This window comes from Heteronotia binoei, chromosome 7, assembly GCF_032191835.1.
Source record: "Heteronotia binoei isolate CCM8104 ecotype False Entrance Well chromosome 7, APGP_CSIRO_Hbin_v1, whole genome shotgun sequence".
In the NCBI taxonomy this organism is placed as follows: domain Eukaryota; kingdom Metazoa; phylum Chordata; class Lepidosauria; order Squamata; family Gekkonidae; genus Heteronotia; species Heteronotia binoei.
Window position 1 is genome coordinate 73,997,120 of NC_083229.1, and position 18,319 is coordinate 74,015,438.

The 18,319-nt window shown below is 40.8% G+C and overlaps 1 protein-coding gene across 8 annotated transcripts in view; it reads left to right on the forward strand.

Annotated features, from left to right (window-relative positions):
- Positions 1–18,319, forward strand: part of TRAPPC8 (trafficking protein particle complex subunit 8) — a 105,992-nt gene that overhangs the window by 47,673 nt on the left and 40,000 nt on the right. For 3 of the 8 annotated variants that reach the window (XM_060243850.1, XM_060243849.1, XM_060243853.1), the window contains 9 exons: positions 3,583–3,688; positions 4,603–4,623; positions 7,264–7,395; positions 8,784–9,008; positions 10,282–10,390; positions 12,733–12,927; positions 13,110–13,240; positions 13,531–13,605; positions 15,644–15,770. In XM_060243850.1, coding sequence (XP_060099833.1) covers positions 3,583–3,688; positions 4,603–4,623; positions 7,264–7,395; positions 8,784–9,008; positions 10,282–10,390; positions 12,733–12,927; positions 13,110–13,240; positions 13,531–13,605; positions 15,644–15,770 — 1,121 coding nt within the window. Of the gene's footprint in view, positions 1–3,582; positions 3,689–4,602; positions 4,624–7,263; positions 7,396–8,783; positions 9,009–10,281; positions 10,391–12,732; positions 12,928–13,109; positions 13,245–13,530; positions 13,606–15,643; positions 15,771–18,319 lie in introns of all 8 variants that reach the window. The other 5 variants (XM_060243851.1, XM_060243852.1, XM_060243854.1 and 2 more) reach the window with 3 other exon arrangements.

Consider the following 18,319-nt stretch of genomic DNA (forward strand, 5'->3'; position numbering starts at 1 on the left):
ATCAGCCTTGCCAGGCTGGTCCAGCTACAACCTATCCAATCGGCCCTAACTATCCAACGCCTTCTAGGCCTGATGGCCGCTACTACAGCAGTCCTACTCTTCGCCAGGCTACGAATGAGACCACTTCAGCTCTGGTTTGTACGTGCCTACCGTCCTCATGTGCAACCTCAGAGCACCCTGCTCACCGTTCCCAGGAGAGTCCTTCCTTCTCTCACTTGGTGGACCGTCCTCGACAACCTCCTCGAGGGCATGCCGTTCCTACCAACTACTCCAACGGCTACCGTGACAACAGATGCCTCCATGTGGGGATGGGGAGCCCACTTAGAAGGCAAGACTGTCAGAGGTCTCTGGACTCCTCAGGAGAGGACCTTGCACATAAACTGTTTAGAACTGATTGCTGTACACAGAGCTCCCCAATCTTTCCTCCCTCTCATCGGGGGTCGCCACATCCAGATCTCTACAGACAATATGGCAACAGTCTTTTATGTAAACAAGCAGGGAGGCACCAGATCTCTTCGACTGTGCCGCATAGCCATACTGCTCTGGGAATGGTGTATCAAACACAACATCCATATGACTGCCATCCACCTCCCAGGTGTAGAGAATGTTCTGGCCGACTCACTAAGCAGGCTACGCATAGACGACCACGAATGGTCCATCAATCTGACCTACCTTCGTCGGATCTTCACGTGCTTCGGCACTCCCAAAGTGGACGTCTTTGCCTCCAGGGACAATGCCAAATGTCATCGCTTCTACTGCAGGAAGGGCAACGATGCCTTCCTACATCTCTGGAGAGGTCCCCTTCACTACATTTTTCCTCCAACCCCCCTACTGCCACGGGTGTTGACAAAGGTCGCACGGGATGGCACGGACTGCATCCTTATCGCACCGTGGTGGCCACGGCAACCGTGGTTCACCAGACTTCTGCAAATGTCACAACACACTTACCGCCGCCTTCCGATCGTGGGAGATCTCCTATCGCAGGCAAACGGCCAGGTACTTCATCACAACCCTCGGGTTCTGGCCCTCACTGCCTGGAGAATACACTCGCCTGCCTCTCCACCGAGGTAACCAATATCCTTCTCAACGCAAGAAAGCCTTCCACCAGACTTTCCTACCAACGCAAATGGAAGCGCTTTTGCTCCTTCGTCGCACCCTATCAGCTAAGACCAGAATCAACACCTCTAAACCTGATTCTAGATTATCTCTTATCCCTGCAAAAATCAGGCCTGTGCTACTCTTCGCTTAAAGTACACCTCTCTGCCATCTCGGCATTCCATGACACCATTGATGGCAAGACGGTTTTTTCTCACCCCTTATCCAAATCCTTCCTCAAGGGAATGCTGCACCTACATCCACCTGTTAAACCGTTTGTTCCAACGTGGAGTTTATCTCTTGTTCTTTCCTGTCTAATGAAGACACCCTTTGAGCCCATGGCGACAATACAGCTCAACCTTCTTTCCTGGAAGACAGCATTACTAATAGCCCTTACCTCTGGTAAGCGGGCAAGTGACTTATGTGCCTTCCGACATGACCCTCCCTACACCATCTTCCATAGGGACAAGGTTGTCTTACGACCGGATCCTACATTCCTCCCTAAAGTTGTCTCCAAGTTTCATCTGTCTACTTCCACCTCGCTACCAACGTTTTTCCCTAACCCATCAGACCAAGGGCAGCGATCACTACATTCTCTGGATGTCAGAAGGGCGTTAGCCTTCTATCTGAATCGTACACAACCTTTCCGTAAGGACCCTAACCTGTTTGTGGCTTACGGTAAACCTCGCAAAGGACACAAAATTTCTACCCAGAGACTATCCAAATGGGTAGTTAGTGCCATCAGGTTGTGTTACGAACTGGCTAAACAGCCTCCTCCCGAAGGCCTTAAGGCTCACTCTACTAGAGCGGTCTCAACGTCTTCGGCCTTTCTACAAGGCGTCTCTCTAGAGGACATCTGTGCGGCTGCATCGTGGTCCTCTCCTTCCACGTTCGTCTCCCATTATGCTTTGGACGTTCGTGCGAGACGAGACGCTTCCTTCGGCCAAGCAGTCCTCCGATCCATCTTCCACTGAAGTATGGTGAGTGCTTTTGCTTCTGCCCCTAGGTCTTGGAGTATGATGTGGTATTTTTATGTGACTAACTATCTTCTTTTACCAGCACCCTCCTCCAGGTTACTCAGCTGGCTAGTCACCCATGTGTGGGACTGCACAGAGACCACGAAGAAGATAAACAGGTTGCTTACCTGTAACTGATGATCTTCGAGTGGTCATCTGTGCAGTCACACACGCCCACCCAGCCTTCCCCGCTGCTGGCCTCTTGTGATTGTTATCTAACTTTGTACAGTGTCTGTGTCAGCGACGGCTGGAAGAAACTGAGTGGAATGGGCGCTCCCCCCCCGCTCCAGGCATGCGCGGTCGCTGCCTGCTCCCCAGAGCGGGAGGGGAGCGCGCCAAAAGCGCTATAGGCGAGCTATTGGAACTCCGAGGAATGGATTCATTGCCTGCGGCAAGACCCATGTGTGTGACTGCACAGATGACCACTCGAAGATCATCAGTTACAGGTAAGCAACCTGTTTATCATGCTGTATAATATCAGCAACATATAGTTAAAACAATTCTAGCTACCTAGGCAATAGCCAGCATCAGAGTTACTTATAAGCCTTCAAAATGCCAAGGGCAAATATTTATTTATTTAAATTTTTGGTGGCCCTTCTGGATGACTGGCCTCAGGGCAGTTCACAGCAGTTTACATATCAGAAACAGATAAAACCAAATTTAAAAACAGTAAAAACATTCAGTTCCCTAAAAACAAATCAAGTGTGAGTGGTGCTGTCATCTTGCAGGGAAGTGAGAGGATAGAGAAAGAAGTGCTTTTCTCCCTTTCTCAATACGAGAACTCGTGGACATTCAATGAAATTGATGAGCAGTTGGGTTAGAACTGATAAAAGGAAGTACTTCTTCACCTAAAGGGTGATTAACATGTGGATCGCACTGCCACATGAGGTGGTGACGGCTGCCAGCATAGACAGCTTCAAGAGGGGATTGGATAAACATATGGAGTAGAGGTCCATAGGGAGCCAGCTCTGCCGGAGGGTTCCTGGGCAGCTGATTTGCTTTGGTACCTGCTGCATGGGATGGCTCCATGGCTTGAGTACAGGGGGAAGAGTCCTACCAGGTGTGGGGGCTGTTGCCATGGCATGCCTAATGAGGGCAGGTCTGGTGTCTATGTATTCCTATGGGTAAGGAGTGGAGCAGAGCAATCAGGTTTAGAACATCTGATGAACCATCAATCCCCACTTCTAGTGAGTGCTGGATAACAAAGTTTTTACCTTAAAATTGTATGCGTTTAGGTACATGTATCAATTTTGCATGGCTCTATATAGCAAGACAGCAGCTAAGCTAGTATGCTGCTGTGCCCATTAGCTTTCTTCCCATCTGCATCCTCAATCAAGGGACTGCTGTACAGGAAGTGCTGTAGCAATGCCATTACGTAATTAAGGATGACATTCACATACTGATCTTTGTCAGATGCCACTAATGAAACATGCAGATGTATGTAACTGGGCTTAAATTTCATGCCTTCTAGGAACATGATGCTGGCTGAGAGGTGTGTGCTGCTTAGTGCTGAAATATTAAAAAGCCAAAGCAAATACTCAGAGGCAGCTGCTCTCCTGATACGTTTAACCACCGAGGTACAGAAGATACTATTAACTATTCTCTGTGTTAGAAAAAAATTGTATTTAAAAAATGTTTTAAACACGTATCTAGGTAGAAAAGTAGAATATTGTCTGGAAGAACAGCTTATTGCATGCTTGGTAATAATTCTCAGGATTTTTGTATCTTTCTGCAGAAAGCTATTTATCTTCATGTGTGCAACGTCACCCCAGAGTCGAAAATGACTGGTGCTTGCACAGAGGACTACCTTTACCTTTTTAAATTTCTGTCTCGCTGCTTTTTAGATATCACATTTGTATACCCTGGAAGACATGTCAGCCTAAAGTATATTTTTTTCAGTATGATACAGTTGCACATTTTTTATTTGGGAGAGAGAAAATATGCATACAGTACAAAGGCAAGATATTTATAGTATAAGTACTGGGAGAACCAATTGATGCCTTATGCTAAAGATTTGTTGTTTTCACGGCTTCTCTTTTGTTTTAAATTCACCCCTAATGTCTCAGGTAGTAACAAAAGATTCCAAAATGAAAAACAACAATGTATATATAAAGATATTTTTCTAACAGACTTGAGGTTAAATAAAGTCAAATAATTCTTCAAATATCCTCATAGTTGAACTTATTTGTATTGCAATCATTTTACTTGCGTGTGATTATTTTATATAGGTCACAGAAATCAGAAGTATCTTGGCCTTTTCTTACCAGAAGAATTTGACACACATGCAAAAAGTATTTTAATTTAATGAGACTGCATGATGTATTGGACAGAAGTAGATCAGGTGTTCTTGGTATATGCAGAATTATAGCTCAATATTAGCTTGTGATGTTCAGTCCCTGTTATTCCCCCATCTCTCTCCTTTTTTTGTTTTTTAATTGAAATTTCTTGAAGCTTACACTTGTTTTTTAATTTTTCTGTGGAAAAATGGCAGCAGAGCGCTTGGATGGGAATGGTGAGTGATAGAAATGTCAGCTTAAATAGCTGGAAGGTTAGGTAGTGCTGAAGCCTGTTGTCACTCTTGTGTACATCAAATTACTTTGATATTTTGGTACTGAGTATAAATGACTGTTTAAGGTAGAATGTATACTTTGGATTTGTATGATTCTTTACATTGGGCATCAAAACATATATGTATTAGAGAATAAGCTTTCTTTACTGGAAGATTGGTAAACGAAGCCCAGAAAGAACATTATTGCCCTTTGCATTGCCTAATCACAGGTGGAACAGAAATATCTTTGGGAGGTTGGGTTTTTTTGTCATTTTTAGCTTTGAATCAGTTTTACATTGATTCTACAAGCATTTTCCATTTAAGGTTGGCCATTCCCCAGTTAGGTTAAACAACACAAATTGCTGGTGAAAAAGTCTTAAAGACCACTTAAATCCTTTACAAACCAAATTCTATTATATTTATAGAGCACATCAAAAGAGCATATTATGCTTCTATATATTGCAGACATTACTCATATCATTGCATTTAGAACATAAACCCTTATAAAGTTCTTAAAGTTACAGTCCCATGCACTTGCAATTAGTGTGTTCTGCAGTCATCACTCCACGATTTAAATATCCAGCACAAAATCCAGTTGCCAACTTTTCTTCATTTCTCTCAAAAAATAGGCGGCAACATGAATCCTAGGTTGACTTCATGTTTCTGTAATCCTTTTTGGCCACAACTAAAATCGGAACCAGTGCTTCTTTAATTCCTTACTCCGGCTTTACACAGCTCTCAGTCACCCATCATAGCACTATAGTTCTCTCTCTTTTTGAGAGAAAACAGTAAGCTAACTCCATTCCTCATTACTGTTGCTACTTCCAACCTCCATAATTGGTGACGTAGTGGCTAAAACAGTAGCCTTATCTGCATCACTAAATGAAAATAACTCGTTGAAAATAGACATGTTTCCAATAGGGAAATGTACATACACACAGGAAATTTGTGCTTAAGCAACACAAATTGCTGGTTGACATAAAGTCAACCTAGAATTCATGTTGCCACCTATTTTTTTGAAAGAAATACAGCTACTTTACAGTCTACAAGTGCCACCTGATAACATCACCCATCAGAGAAGAAAAGTTGGCAACTGGATTTTGTGCTGAATATTTAAATTGTGACTGCAAGACACACTAATTGCAAGTGCATGGGACTGTAACTTTAAGAACTTTGATAAGGTTTATGTTCTAAATGCAATGATATAAATAATATATGTATGTAATATATGAGAAGTATAATATGCTCTTTCGATGTGTTCTATGAATATATTAGAATTTGGTTTGTAAAGGATTTAAGTGGTCTTTAAGACTTTTTCACCAATTTGTGTTGTTTAATTCATCTGCGATGGTTTCCTGTGTGAATGTACTTTTGCCAGTTGGGGGCAGGGGATTCTCCTGTTTTGCGGGCTCTTGCCCACGGGGAAGAACTCCCCCCTCCCAAGTAGCAATGTCACTGGAAATAAATGTGATGTGCCTACATCATGCAGAAGGGGGCGACGCTTTGGGTTTGGGGCAAAATATGGTTTGAGGCTGATTTTAGCATAGAGTTCTGTCGCAAACAGCACTAGCGTGCATAGGTCACTTCTGGGTGGCGTGGGCACAATGCACAATGTCACTTCTGGGGATGTAGGTGTGTTGCATGACAATGCTTCCAGCTCCTGGAACATCCCCCCATCAGCATTTTCAATGATCCTGGCTACCCTAGATATAGTATACATCCTTTATTAATCCACATTATAACTTGGAGTTTGGTGTGGGAGAGCCAGTTTGGTGTAGTGGTTAAGTACGTGGACTCTTATCTGGGAGAACTGGGTTTGATTCCCCACTCCTCCACTTGCACCTGCTGGAATGGCCTTGGGTTAGCCATAGTTCTGGCAGAGGTTGTCCTTGAAAGGGCAGCTGCTGTGAGAGTCCTCTCAGCCCCACCCACCTCACAGGGTGTCTGTTGTATTTTTATTTATTTATTTATTTATTTATTTATTTATTTATTTATTTATTTATTCATTCTATGATTTGTATCCCGCCCTTCCCATAAAAATGGCTCAGGGCGGCTGAAGATAGGGGGAGAAGATATAGGAGATTGTAAGCCGCTCTGAGTCTCTGATTCAGGGAGAAGGGCGGGGTCTAAATCTGCAATTCTTCTTCTTAGAACAATTCAAATAAAGTGACTTTCCTTCCCTTTATCATTTTTTTATAGAGTGACACCTGAAAGGGGGCAGGCAATGGCAAACTACCTCTGAATGTCTCTTGCTGCAAAAACCTACAAGGTCGCCATAAGTGAATTGTGATTTGATGCAAATCTGCCCCCCCCCCCCCAAAAAAAATCATTTAAATAATTTCTATAGTTCTGATTGGAAACCAATGCTAGGTTATATATTAGGTTTGACCATGGTGGTAGGTCCACTGTAAATTCTTATAGCAGAAGCTGGATGTTCAAACTGGTGAAGACTTCTAGAGAAACCATGTTTTCATGACATTAGTGACTGGGATACTTCCATAGTTGTAGACTTTAGAGCATTCTCTTATATTTTTAGGATTGTGCCTATTACTGTCCTTCATTGCTGGTTTATTGGGTCTTTTCCCCCCTCATTGTTTTCAATAGGATTCAGATCTTCGGAGTGCACTGTTGTTGGAGCAAGCTGCACATTGCTTTATAAATATGAAAAGTCCTATGGTTAGAAAATTTGCCTTTCATATGATACTGGCTGGCCACCGGTATAGTAAAGCAGGACAGGTAAGTTTTGATTGTTCTTGGTGGGGGGGGGGGGACCCAAACTGTAATTTTCCATTTGGCCTGGTCTGTTTGCCTGCCTGAGGTGGGGTGGGGGGGAGCAATTATAGAACTGACAGTTCACTCACATAGTATGATCAGTGGACATGATTTGTGTCTAGATCTTTGCTGTATGCATGTATGTTCAGTGGTACCAGTTCTGTAATTTGATTGCTACATCATAAATCTTGGCTTGATTTAATTTTTTTTTTTTTAAAAAAGTGTTGTGTTTATTTTTCATGGATTTTTCAGAACTTGAACACTATTCTAGTTGTGGGATTGACATATTTTATGCAGCATGGAAGGCACAGCTTAAATACTCGACTCAATTAGGGAAAGAGGGGGAAACTCCTAAAATGACTTGATAGCTTGGTCCTGGTTAGTGAAGTGAATCAGGACTAAGGTGTATTGATGCCTTGAAGAATAAATAAAATTGCATTTAGTGTTTTACAGCAAGTCTAGCCAAATTCAGTAGTAGGTTAAACCTACATCCCAGTCATAGGGTGATTATCCAGGGTGTATTTCAGTGTTATATTCACAGTTTAAAATTGACTTTAAAAATCGTTAATCATTATAGAAATACAAGAAAAGGAATGTTGTAGCTCAAGAAGACATAACAGATTCACTAAAACATCAGTTTTTGTGGAATTGATCCTATCAAATGCACACTAAACTTATTCTTCATTTGAACTGTTAGTGTGTAACTTGGCGGAAAACTCTTTCTTTGCTCTTCTGCTGTAACAGATGAGCTGCCTCTGTAGTTGCATAAATTATGCCATATTCTAGTTTTAGCATATTAGAGCAAAGTTAAATTTATTGAAATAGCAACTAGTTCATATTGTAAACATTTAAAGCAACATCAACCCCCCCCCCCCCCAAGTTTTAAAGTTGTTATAGTGTTATTTTCTTCTGGCATCCCCCATCAGTAATTTCAACTACGTCTTAGAAGCTGTCTGTCTACAACGGAAGTAGCAGCATGGAAAGCCTATTCCCTAATCTTCCCCTTCAGGATTCTCTAGCTGTCAAAAGTGATTAGCTGATTTCTTTCCCTTACCTATCACATTTTTTCAGTTGCTCTTAACATTCTAGCACTTCTGTAACTCTCATCAGATGAGTATTTTTAGATTTTTTTTTAACACATTATGCATACTTCGAAAATCCCCTGTGTAGATTGCTTTTGGGTGGTGCCACAGCGTGGTCTTTGTTATCCACTCAGCCAGCCACTTCACTCTTTGTTAGTGATTTTAGCACATAAGATCTTTTTGTGTTTTGTATTGGAATTTTAATCTAAAGCTTTAACGACAGTTGCATGTGGAATGGTCTGTGATAGTATGTTTGAATTTATTTTACAGAAGAAACATGCTTTGCGATGTTACTGCCAAGCCATGCAAGTTTATAAAGGAAAGGGATGGTCACTTGCAGAGGATCATATAAACTTCACTATTGGTCGCCAGTCTTTTACACTTCGACAACTTGAGAATGCTGTATCGGCTTTCAGGCACATTTTGATCAATGATAGCAAGCAAACTGCTGCTCAGCAAGGAGCCTTTCTCCGGGAATATCTTTTTGTTTATAGGGTAAGATGCCAGTTTATCCTCTCTAGAATTTTAGCTTGTGAGCTAACTTTTTAATGAACATACTGTAATCAAGTCTTTGAATCCTAGGCAGCATAAATTGCCCTACCTTTATGAGTACTAGAATGCTATAGTATTAGTTGCACTATTTGTTGTGAATGCTTATTCAAGTGCAGCTCAAAATATTTTGATGTCTGCAGTGGGAAACTCCAATGGCACTTGAAATCATAAAATCTTAAGAGTTGGAAGGGATCTCCAAGGTCATCTAGTCCAACCCCTTGCACAATGCAGGAACTTCACAGATACATCCCAAACTCACATACGTCCTCAGTGACCCTGCTCCATGCCCAGAAGATAGCAAAAACCTCCAGGATCCCTTGCCTAATTGGCCTGGAGAGTCTGACCGCATAGTGGCAATCAGCATTTCCCTAAGCAGGTAAGAAAGCGCCATGAGAACTAAGCACTGGTGTAACACTTACTGCCCTCCTCATTATCTGCCTAATTCACAGAATCAGGATAGCTGTCAAATGGCCACCTAGCCTCTGTTTAAAAACTTCCAAAGAAGGAGGGCTCATCATCTTCTAAGGAAGCCTATTCCACCAAGGAACCGCTCTATCAGGAAGTTCTTTCTAATGTTTAGCCAGAAACTTTTGATTTGGTTTCAACCCGTTGGGTCTGGTCTGACCATTGGGGGCAACAGAAAGCAATTTTTCACCATCCTCTATATGACTGCCTTTCAGGTACTTGAAGATGGCAATCATATCACTTCTGAGTTGTGTCCTCTCCAGGCTAAACATACCCAGCTCCCTCAACCTTTCCTCAAAGGACTTGATCTTCAGACCCCTTACAGTCTTCATTACCCTCCCCTGGACATGTTCCATCTTGTCAATACTCTTCTTAAATGATGATGCCGAAAACTGAACACAATACTCTAGGTGAGGTCTAACCAGAGCAGAGTAAAGTGATATTATCACTTCATGCGATCTGGACATTATACTTCTGTTGATACAGCCCGGTTTCTTTTTCAGTAGATCTCAAGGAGCTCTCCAAGGAATAGGCTTATCAATGCTATGTGCAAATGTCATTATGTGTTACTTTGAAATGTGTATAGTGTATACTTCTCTGCATTTCTTCATAAAAGAACCTCAGTAGTTCATCGAAGTTCTTATATTTCTGCTCCCTATGCTGCATAAGTTTTTAAGTCATTCAATGCCATTTGCAGTTTTCATTTGCCAAATTTTTATTCTTAAGCTGTCTTTTCCTTTCTTTACTCCAGAATGTAAGTCAGCTGTCACCTGATGAACCATTACCACAGCTTCCTTTACCCTACATTAATAGCTCTGCAACACGAGTTTTCTTTGGACACGACAGACGGCCAGCTGAAGGTTAGCATATATTTAGATTTTTTAAAAAAAAGATAATCAGTTAATTAAAATAGCATGTAATAAACATAGTTCTGTGTTGATCAAAGTGGATAGAACTGAACTATATTTCAGAACTTTTCCTTTTTTCCTAAGTAAATTTAAGCAGTTCTAAGACCTTGCTAATGAACATGGCATAAGGAAAGCAGAGTATTGTTGGGAACTCCTTGGGTTGCTATGGTCAGTGTGGTTTTTAATGTGAATTGCTTCAGTAATGGTAGCTACAACACAGGAAGTGAACAGAAAATTCTCCAAGAAAGGGTGTCTGGGTTTTTACTTTACTCTTACTGTGTGTGTGTGTGTGTGTGTACTGCTACCTACTTTATTTTCTGCACAGATTTGTGCAGAGAAGTTTGGAGCCCCACAAATATCCCCCCATGCCATATAGCAGCTAGGGTTCAATAGAACGCTGCCAAGGGAGTGCCCTCCTGGCTGTACAGCTGATAAATGGGTGACTTAGACCAACTTTCTTTGTCAGTAGATCTTAAGGAGCTCTCCAAGTTCTTCTGCCTATCTCATTTCACCTAAAATTCTGTTTATTTGAATTTTTTTTTGTAAAACTGAGTGTCCTTTTCTGCCAACTTCAAACTGTATGAGGGAACTGAAGTTTATTTAAGTAGACTTGGTTGCTATAGGCTGCTATGATCCTTATTGAGTGTGCTGATCCTCTTATGCTGATATCCTGTGCATACTTACCAGAAAGTAAGGCCTATTGAATACAGTGGGTTTTTCTTCTCAGTAAATACGTTTAGGCTCTTAGTGATTGGTTTAGAAGCAGCTTATTGCTGCAAGAACTAACTGCATTTCTTTTATGATATGAAGATGTCGGGCCATCTGTTAACTTGCAAAAAGCTTTGGGATTGTATGTATTTGGAAGCATCTTTAAGCAATCTCTGCACCAAAAGTTTTTCTCATCCAGTCTGCTACTCTTCATTTTGCAAAGCATGGACACAACCAGCACTTTCCTACTGTGAACTTTTTTTCTTTTAACACTCGACATTTGGTTTTATTATGTACCATGTTGTACATCATTAAAAGAGTGCAAAAATTTGAACTTATTTTCTCTTTTCTGCACTATTGTTCTATGCCTGTTTATCAGTTATCAGATGAACATTTTCTATCAGTTTTTGCTATTGTATCTATACCTCTTATTCACCTAGGCACATTGCTAATTCTGCAAGCAGAATATTTAAAACTTTGCTGTTCTGCAGTCTCAGAAACCAGTTGTGTTTTTTCTTTCTGAAGATCTCCCATTTTCCCTGGTGCATTCCATAAATGTTTTAATTGAATGCATATGGGTGTGTGAGCGAGGATGTGCAAATGCTTATGTTAAGGCAAAAAATTAAAGTCACAAGGATTCACATTTCCATCAGGCATAGTTGCTGAAAGGTGTTTGAATATAAATCTTAATCTCTTCAGACACTTTTTTTGTCAAGTTTTTGTATGAAGCTCTTTAGAATCTTCCTGATTTTTTAAAAACGGTTGATATATTGATTTTATTTTTAAAATTTATTGTTGACCAGGATGCACAGTGTCATGTACGGTTTTCACCTCATTTGTTTTCACAGAATATCCTCAAAGGTATAGCATTTTCTGAAGCAGTACCTGATGAGACACATGGATGGGACTGTCACTGGAAGGCCAAATTATACATACACACAAACCTGTGCACATGTGTTCAGGCTCTTTGGATCCTGACCATTAAACTTTTGTCAAGTCCAAATATGTGAAATTAGCTCCTCTAGTTATCTACTTGTTCTCAGTGACCTGTTAGTTCTCTGGCTTAAGCCCCTGCCGTTTCTGAAGTTCCTTCTACTCCCTTTCGGCCAGTAATATAGTCTTTGTTCAGATATAGCAGCAGGATACGTCTCTCGCTATATTAATATATCTTGCTGGCTGTGTCCTCTTCTTGGTATGATGTCTGAATCTGTGGATTATGGTTCACACCTTCCTTGCAAACCAGGACTGAGGCAGAGCTTGGAATCCCAGTACGAGGAGTTTGCCACTTGCCACAAAAGTACATAATTAGGTTGCCGTGGATGTGAAAATACAGAAATGTGAGAGCTTCAGTATCTCCCAACTTGTTAGTTCATGATTTGTGATGCTGTAATGCCTAAATCATGCCATAGCCTCTCCTGAAATGGGAATATACAAAATAGATGATCAGAGAAAATTGCATCATGTTCTAATTTAAGTTATTATTATTAATTTTAATTTAGACATGAATAAACAAGGATATAGAAACTGAACCTGCTTCTGTTTGGCATTCTGTAAGTGATTTTGTTGTCTTATATATTCACAACTAGGTGAAAAACAGGCAGCAACACACATAAGCCTTGACCAAGAATATGATTCTGAATATTCACAACAGTGGAAAGAGCTTGAAGAACAAGTTGTAGCTGTAGCTAACAAAAGCGTCGTACTGTCAAATTTCCAGCCAACACAGTACTGTCTGAACAAATATTCGGATAATTCTAGGTTTCCGCTTGGTGTAGTTGAAGGTAATATTTGAATACACATTTGGAAAGGCAGTCTGTAGTTTAAACTTAACATTGCTGAATTAAAGTTGCTGTATGTAATATAGCTGCAGTTATAAAGTTCAGTTGTGAATGACTTGACTTTTTCCTCACATCTTGTAAAAATGGTCTGCTTGTATGTATATAATGACTTTTCTTTGTCACAGAACCAATAACTGTGGAAGTAGCTTTTAGAAATCCACTGAAAGTTCCACTTTTGTTAGCTGATTTATCACTACTTTGGAAATTTCAACCAAAGGATTTCAGTTCAAATAACAATGGGGAAACAAAGGAATTAGTAAGTAATTAAAAATATCCTATAGCAATATTTTATACATTTTAGTGATAAAATATTACTTTGGTCTTACTATTGAACAATAGATGAGTATAATATGCCTTTATGATTAGATTTCCTTAATACTTAATAGAATGTGCATGCCTTCCAACCAAATCCAGGGGTTTTTTTTAGGGATGACTAGCTTAAAAGTAAAATGCAGTGTTGTGAAGGATATTACTAGCAACTGTTTAGCTTTGATAAACAGAGATGTATTTACTGGAAATGTTTTTCAGGTTATTTTTTCTTTTTAGATAGCATGTGGAAAAGATATGATTGGAGCTGAAGTAATATCAGAATTTTTGATTAACAGTGAAGAAACAAAAATGGTAGGTAACAACGTGAAATGTATCCATACTGATAAGATAATTGGCTAGATGTAACTGTGAAAGTTAGGTTTCTGAAGAGATATTCAGTGCTTAATTTTAATATAATTTAGTACTCTTTTTATTATTTTGGCAGTCTCCTGGCAAAAGCAGCTTAAAAATGACACTGAATTTGCCTTCAGCTGTCTCTCTTTAGTGGGCTGCTTTCCCTGCCCTCAGTTTTTTATCTGCTTGGCATTAGTCTCTTATCTCTACTTCCACCCTCTTAAAGACTTGGCAATGCAGCACACTCCTTCCATTTATAATAAGGGTGAGGAGCACCGCCAATAGAACATTAGCTATCTTAGTAGCCTACACTATGTGAAAGCTTTGTCCTCTATTGGCCACCATGAAGCAGCTTGATATCAGCTGGATCTTTGCTGTGGAAGTGAGGAAAAGATCTATAGTACTGTGATTAGAAATTGGTGAGACAAGCCAGGATTCATTGAGCATCCGTGGACTCATTCCTGGTTTCACAAACTAGCCACAGTTGGAATAAGTTTTGGATGTTTTATTTTTACAAAAGTGAAAATTTCATGCTTATCACAAAACAAAAGTATAAAGTTTAATTCTTTAACATCATTCCATGCCACTACAAACACTGACCATTTTTTGATCTATTTATCTAATTGCGTTTAACATCTTTGTCAAGACATTTAAGTTGTTATGTTGATTTAGCCAAATTAGGGTTTCCACATTTTGAAAATCTGGTCATTTATAGGAGGTGTTTCTTGCAATTTGTAACAGGAAGTGATTAATTGTTGTACTGCTGTTAAACTTACCATTACTTTTCTTTATGTGGCCGAGACACATGCTTTTAGATGGCAGAGCAGCATAACTATGATTTAATGTTGTGTCTAAACTGACATAAGAGAAGCCATGTTGGATCAGGCCAATGGCCCATCCTGTCCAACACTCTGTGTCTTGCAGTGGCAAAAAACCCCAACCCAAGTGCCATCAGAAGGTTCACAAGTGGGTGAAGAAGCCCTTCACTTTGCACCCCCCCCCCCCCAAGCACCAAGAATACAGAGCATCACTGCCCCAGACAGTTCCAATAATATATTGTGGCTAATAGCCATTGATGGACCTCTGCTCCATATTTTTATTCAATCCCCTCTTGAAGCTGGCTATGCTTGTAGCTGCCACCACCTCCTGTGGCAGTGAATTCCACATGTTAATCACCCTTTGGGTGAAGAAGTACTTCCTTTTATCTGTTCTAACCTGACTGCTCAGCAATTTCATTGAATGCCCACGAGTTCTTGTATTGTGAGAAAGGGAGAAAAGTACTTCTTTCTCTACTTTCTTCATTCCATGCATAATCTTGTAAACTTCTATCATGTCACCCCGCAGTTGACATTTCTCCAAGCTAAAGAGCCCCAAGCGTTTTAACCTTTCTTCATAGGGAAAGTGTTCCAAACCTTTAATCATTCTAGTTGCCCTTTTCTGGACTTTTTCCAGTGCTATAATATCCTTTTTGAGGTGAGGTGACCAAAACTGTACGCAGTATTCCAAATGAGACCGCACCATCGATTTATACAGGGGCATTATGATACTGGCTGATTTGTTTTCAATTCCCTTCCTAATAATTCCCAGCATGGCGTTGGCTTTTTTTATTGCAACCACACACTGTCTTGACATTTTCAGTGAGTTATCTACCACAACCCCAAGATCTCTCTCTTGGTCAGTCTCTGCCAGTTCACACTCCATTAACTTGTATTTGTAGCTGGGATTTTTGGCCCCAATGTGCATTACTTTGCACTTGGCCACATTGAACCTCATCTGCCACGTTGATGCCCACTCACCCAGCCTCAACAGATCCCTTTGGAGTGCCTTGTGTGCTGAATATTGCCATTAATTTTAAGCACCCTTGTAGAAACCATACATTTATCAAAATAGATGTAATTTCGGAGATGAGCTTTTAATAGCAGTAAATGTGGCTGTTTGCTATTGAAAATAAGTGATCTGTATACTAGCAACAACAAAATTTGACATATCTCCACAGGCAAGACTAAAGCTCTTTCCCCATCAAACAGGGGAGCTACACATTCTGGGAGTCGTTTACAATCTTGGCACTATTCAGGGTACTACAGTGCTAGATGGAATAGACACTTCGGTTGGACTGCAAGCAGGTAAGGCTGTGGTGTGTTTAGCACAACATGAACTGCAAAGGGCAAGATACTGATACCTAAACTGTTGAATTTATTTTATTTATTTTTAATTTATTGTATCCCACATTTATATCCTACCTTTCCTCTCAGTTCAAGATGGTTTACAATAATTAAATCCAGATGAGTAGCCATGTTGTTCTGAAGCAGTAGAACAAAGTTTGAGCCCAGTAGCGAAATTTTATTTAAGGTGTGAGCTTTCATGTGCAAAGTCTGACGAAGTGTGCGTGCACACAAAAGCTCACACCTTGAATAAAACTTTGTTGGTCTTAAAACTGCTACTGGACTCAAACTTTGTTCTAATAATAATTAAAACATCTGCAGCTAAAACCAAAACCAAAATAATAAGCCCCTAGTCCCCTTACCTGAAAAGAGGTGTTCTGTTCAAACCTCCTCAAATGCCCTAACAAACAGGTAGGCCTTGCAGTGTCTCCTGAAGAGGGGGGCTTCTTTTACCTCTTCAGGGAGCCCATTCCATAGATGCAGAGCTATGATGGAAGAGGCCTGGGTTCTAGTCAATGCTAGATGGGCCACCTTGAGTGGTGGGATAGCCTGCAGTTTACTGTCTGATGATTGTGCATAGGGATGTATGGAAGGAGGTGGTGCTTTAAATATGTTGGTCCTAGGACACAAAGGACTTTAAGGATTGTAATCAGCATTGAACTCTGAAACAAAATGGCAGCCAATGGAGCTGTTTCAAAATGGGATATGTTCTTTATGGCTAGCCTCTGACAGCGTTTGAGCTGCTGCATTCTGGACCAATTGTAGTTTCTGGGTTGTCTTCAAGGACAGCCCCATGTAGAGCATGTTGCAACAATCCAGCCATGAGGTTACAGAAGCGTAGATCATCGTGGCCAGATCAGATGAGTCTAAATAATAAGAAAGTTTGTGAACCAGATGCAGCTGATAGAAGGTGCTCCTAGCCACCATGCCAACTTGGTTTTCAAACAGCAAAGCAGAGTCCATGAGCACTCTACATGCTCTTAACTTGTTCTGGAAAAGCCAGTTCCACTCCATCTAGGACAAATGGGCAGTGTCCAGTCAATCCTCTTCCACACTCTGTGAGGCCTCCAGTTCCTTAGTTTACCAGAGAGCTGGGTGACTTGAAGCAGACTGGAAGATGACTAGAGTGACACTGGCAGAAGACTCATTATGAATCAGACAGAGTACATCATAAAGCCCATTTACAAGCCTATGAGGTGACGGTGATGATAGCAAAGAAGACTTTCTTCTCTGCCACCACTGCATCAGCAGATTCCTGTCCAGGAGGAGGGAGGAGGGGTCTCAACCACTGGAGAAGCTTGGCTCTTTAGCTCTGCTGTGTGATTAAGATAGTCTGGGATGTCAGGGCTCTCTCAATCACAATGCAGAGCTACTGAGCCAAACCTTTCTTCCTTTTGTTGGCTGAGACTCCTCCCCCTTCTTGTACCCTGGGGAGAGAAGGAAAGAGGGAGAGTTTCCTTTGCCCAGTTTCCTCTGTTGATTGCATGGAAGAGATACAAAGAAAGCATTTTTAAGGCAGCAACGTTTTATTCAAGTTATGAGTTTGTTGCCTTGCTAGAGAGAGAGAAAGAGTTGTTGGCTTGTTATGCCAGGGGCCTTCATGATTCAGGCTTTCTTAGCAGGAAAGCATGCGAACAATTTAGAAGAGGAATAACAACAAGCCAAGATTAGGCTGTGAGGGTGTATGTCCAGACCAAGTTTATCCGTTTGTTTTTCTTTCACATTTCCCTTTTATTTCCTTTGATTGACTGGGGATTCTGAACTTAGACTTCCCAGATAGTAGGTGGACACTGCCCATTGTACATGGCTGTTTCTCTGTTCTTGCATTGCCTTATAGGGTAGACTATAGTTTTGTAGACAAACACATACCCCTCAATCTGTGTCATAGTGCCTTCAGGTGTTCTTGACCAGCATATGAAGCATCTTATGTACAAAAGCTCACAATGCCCAGTCATTTCATATTTTCTTCTGGGTCTTAGGATTACAGTATTGACCATGAGATTTCTGTAATGAATGTCAGTAAATCAAAAGTAGGTTTGCAATTTACAGATGCACACTTGAACAGCATACTCAAGATTGCTACAGCTCAGACAATGTCTCCAGTTTTTGAAGCAATAATTCAGAGCGCGAGGTGTCAGTTATCAAAGACGGTTAAACAAAATAACTGCAAACATGCTAATGTTTTAAGCATGTTTTATTTTAAGTTTTAAAAAATTTAATTGTGTTTGTCTGTGCCCTTTATAAAGATTATTTCTGTGATAGCTGGCATTACATTTTATGACACACATGGCCCGGCCTGACAAGGTCTAATTTATGTCAAATCCAGCCTTCATAACAAATGAATTTGACACCCCTGTCCTAGAGTCTCATGGAAACCAGTAGATCTATTAATCTCTGGGGAAAGACTATTTGAATCGATCTACCTTCCATGCAGGGAGGAGCAACAGCTGCCTGTGGGACAAAAAAGAGGGCCATAAATGTCAAATCCAGGCGTTAGTAATGCTGAATGT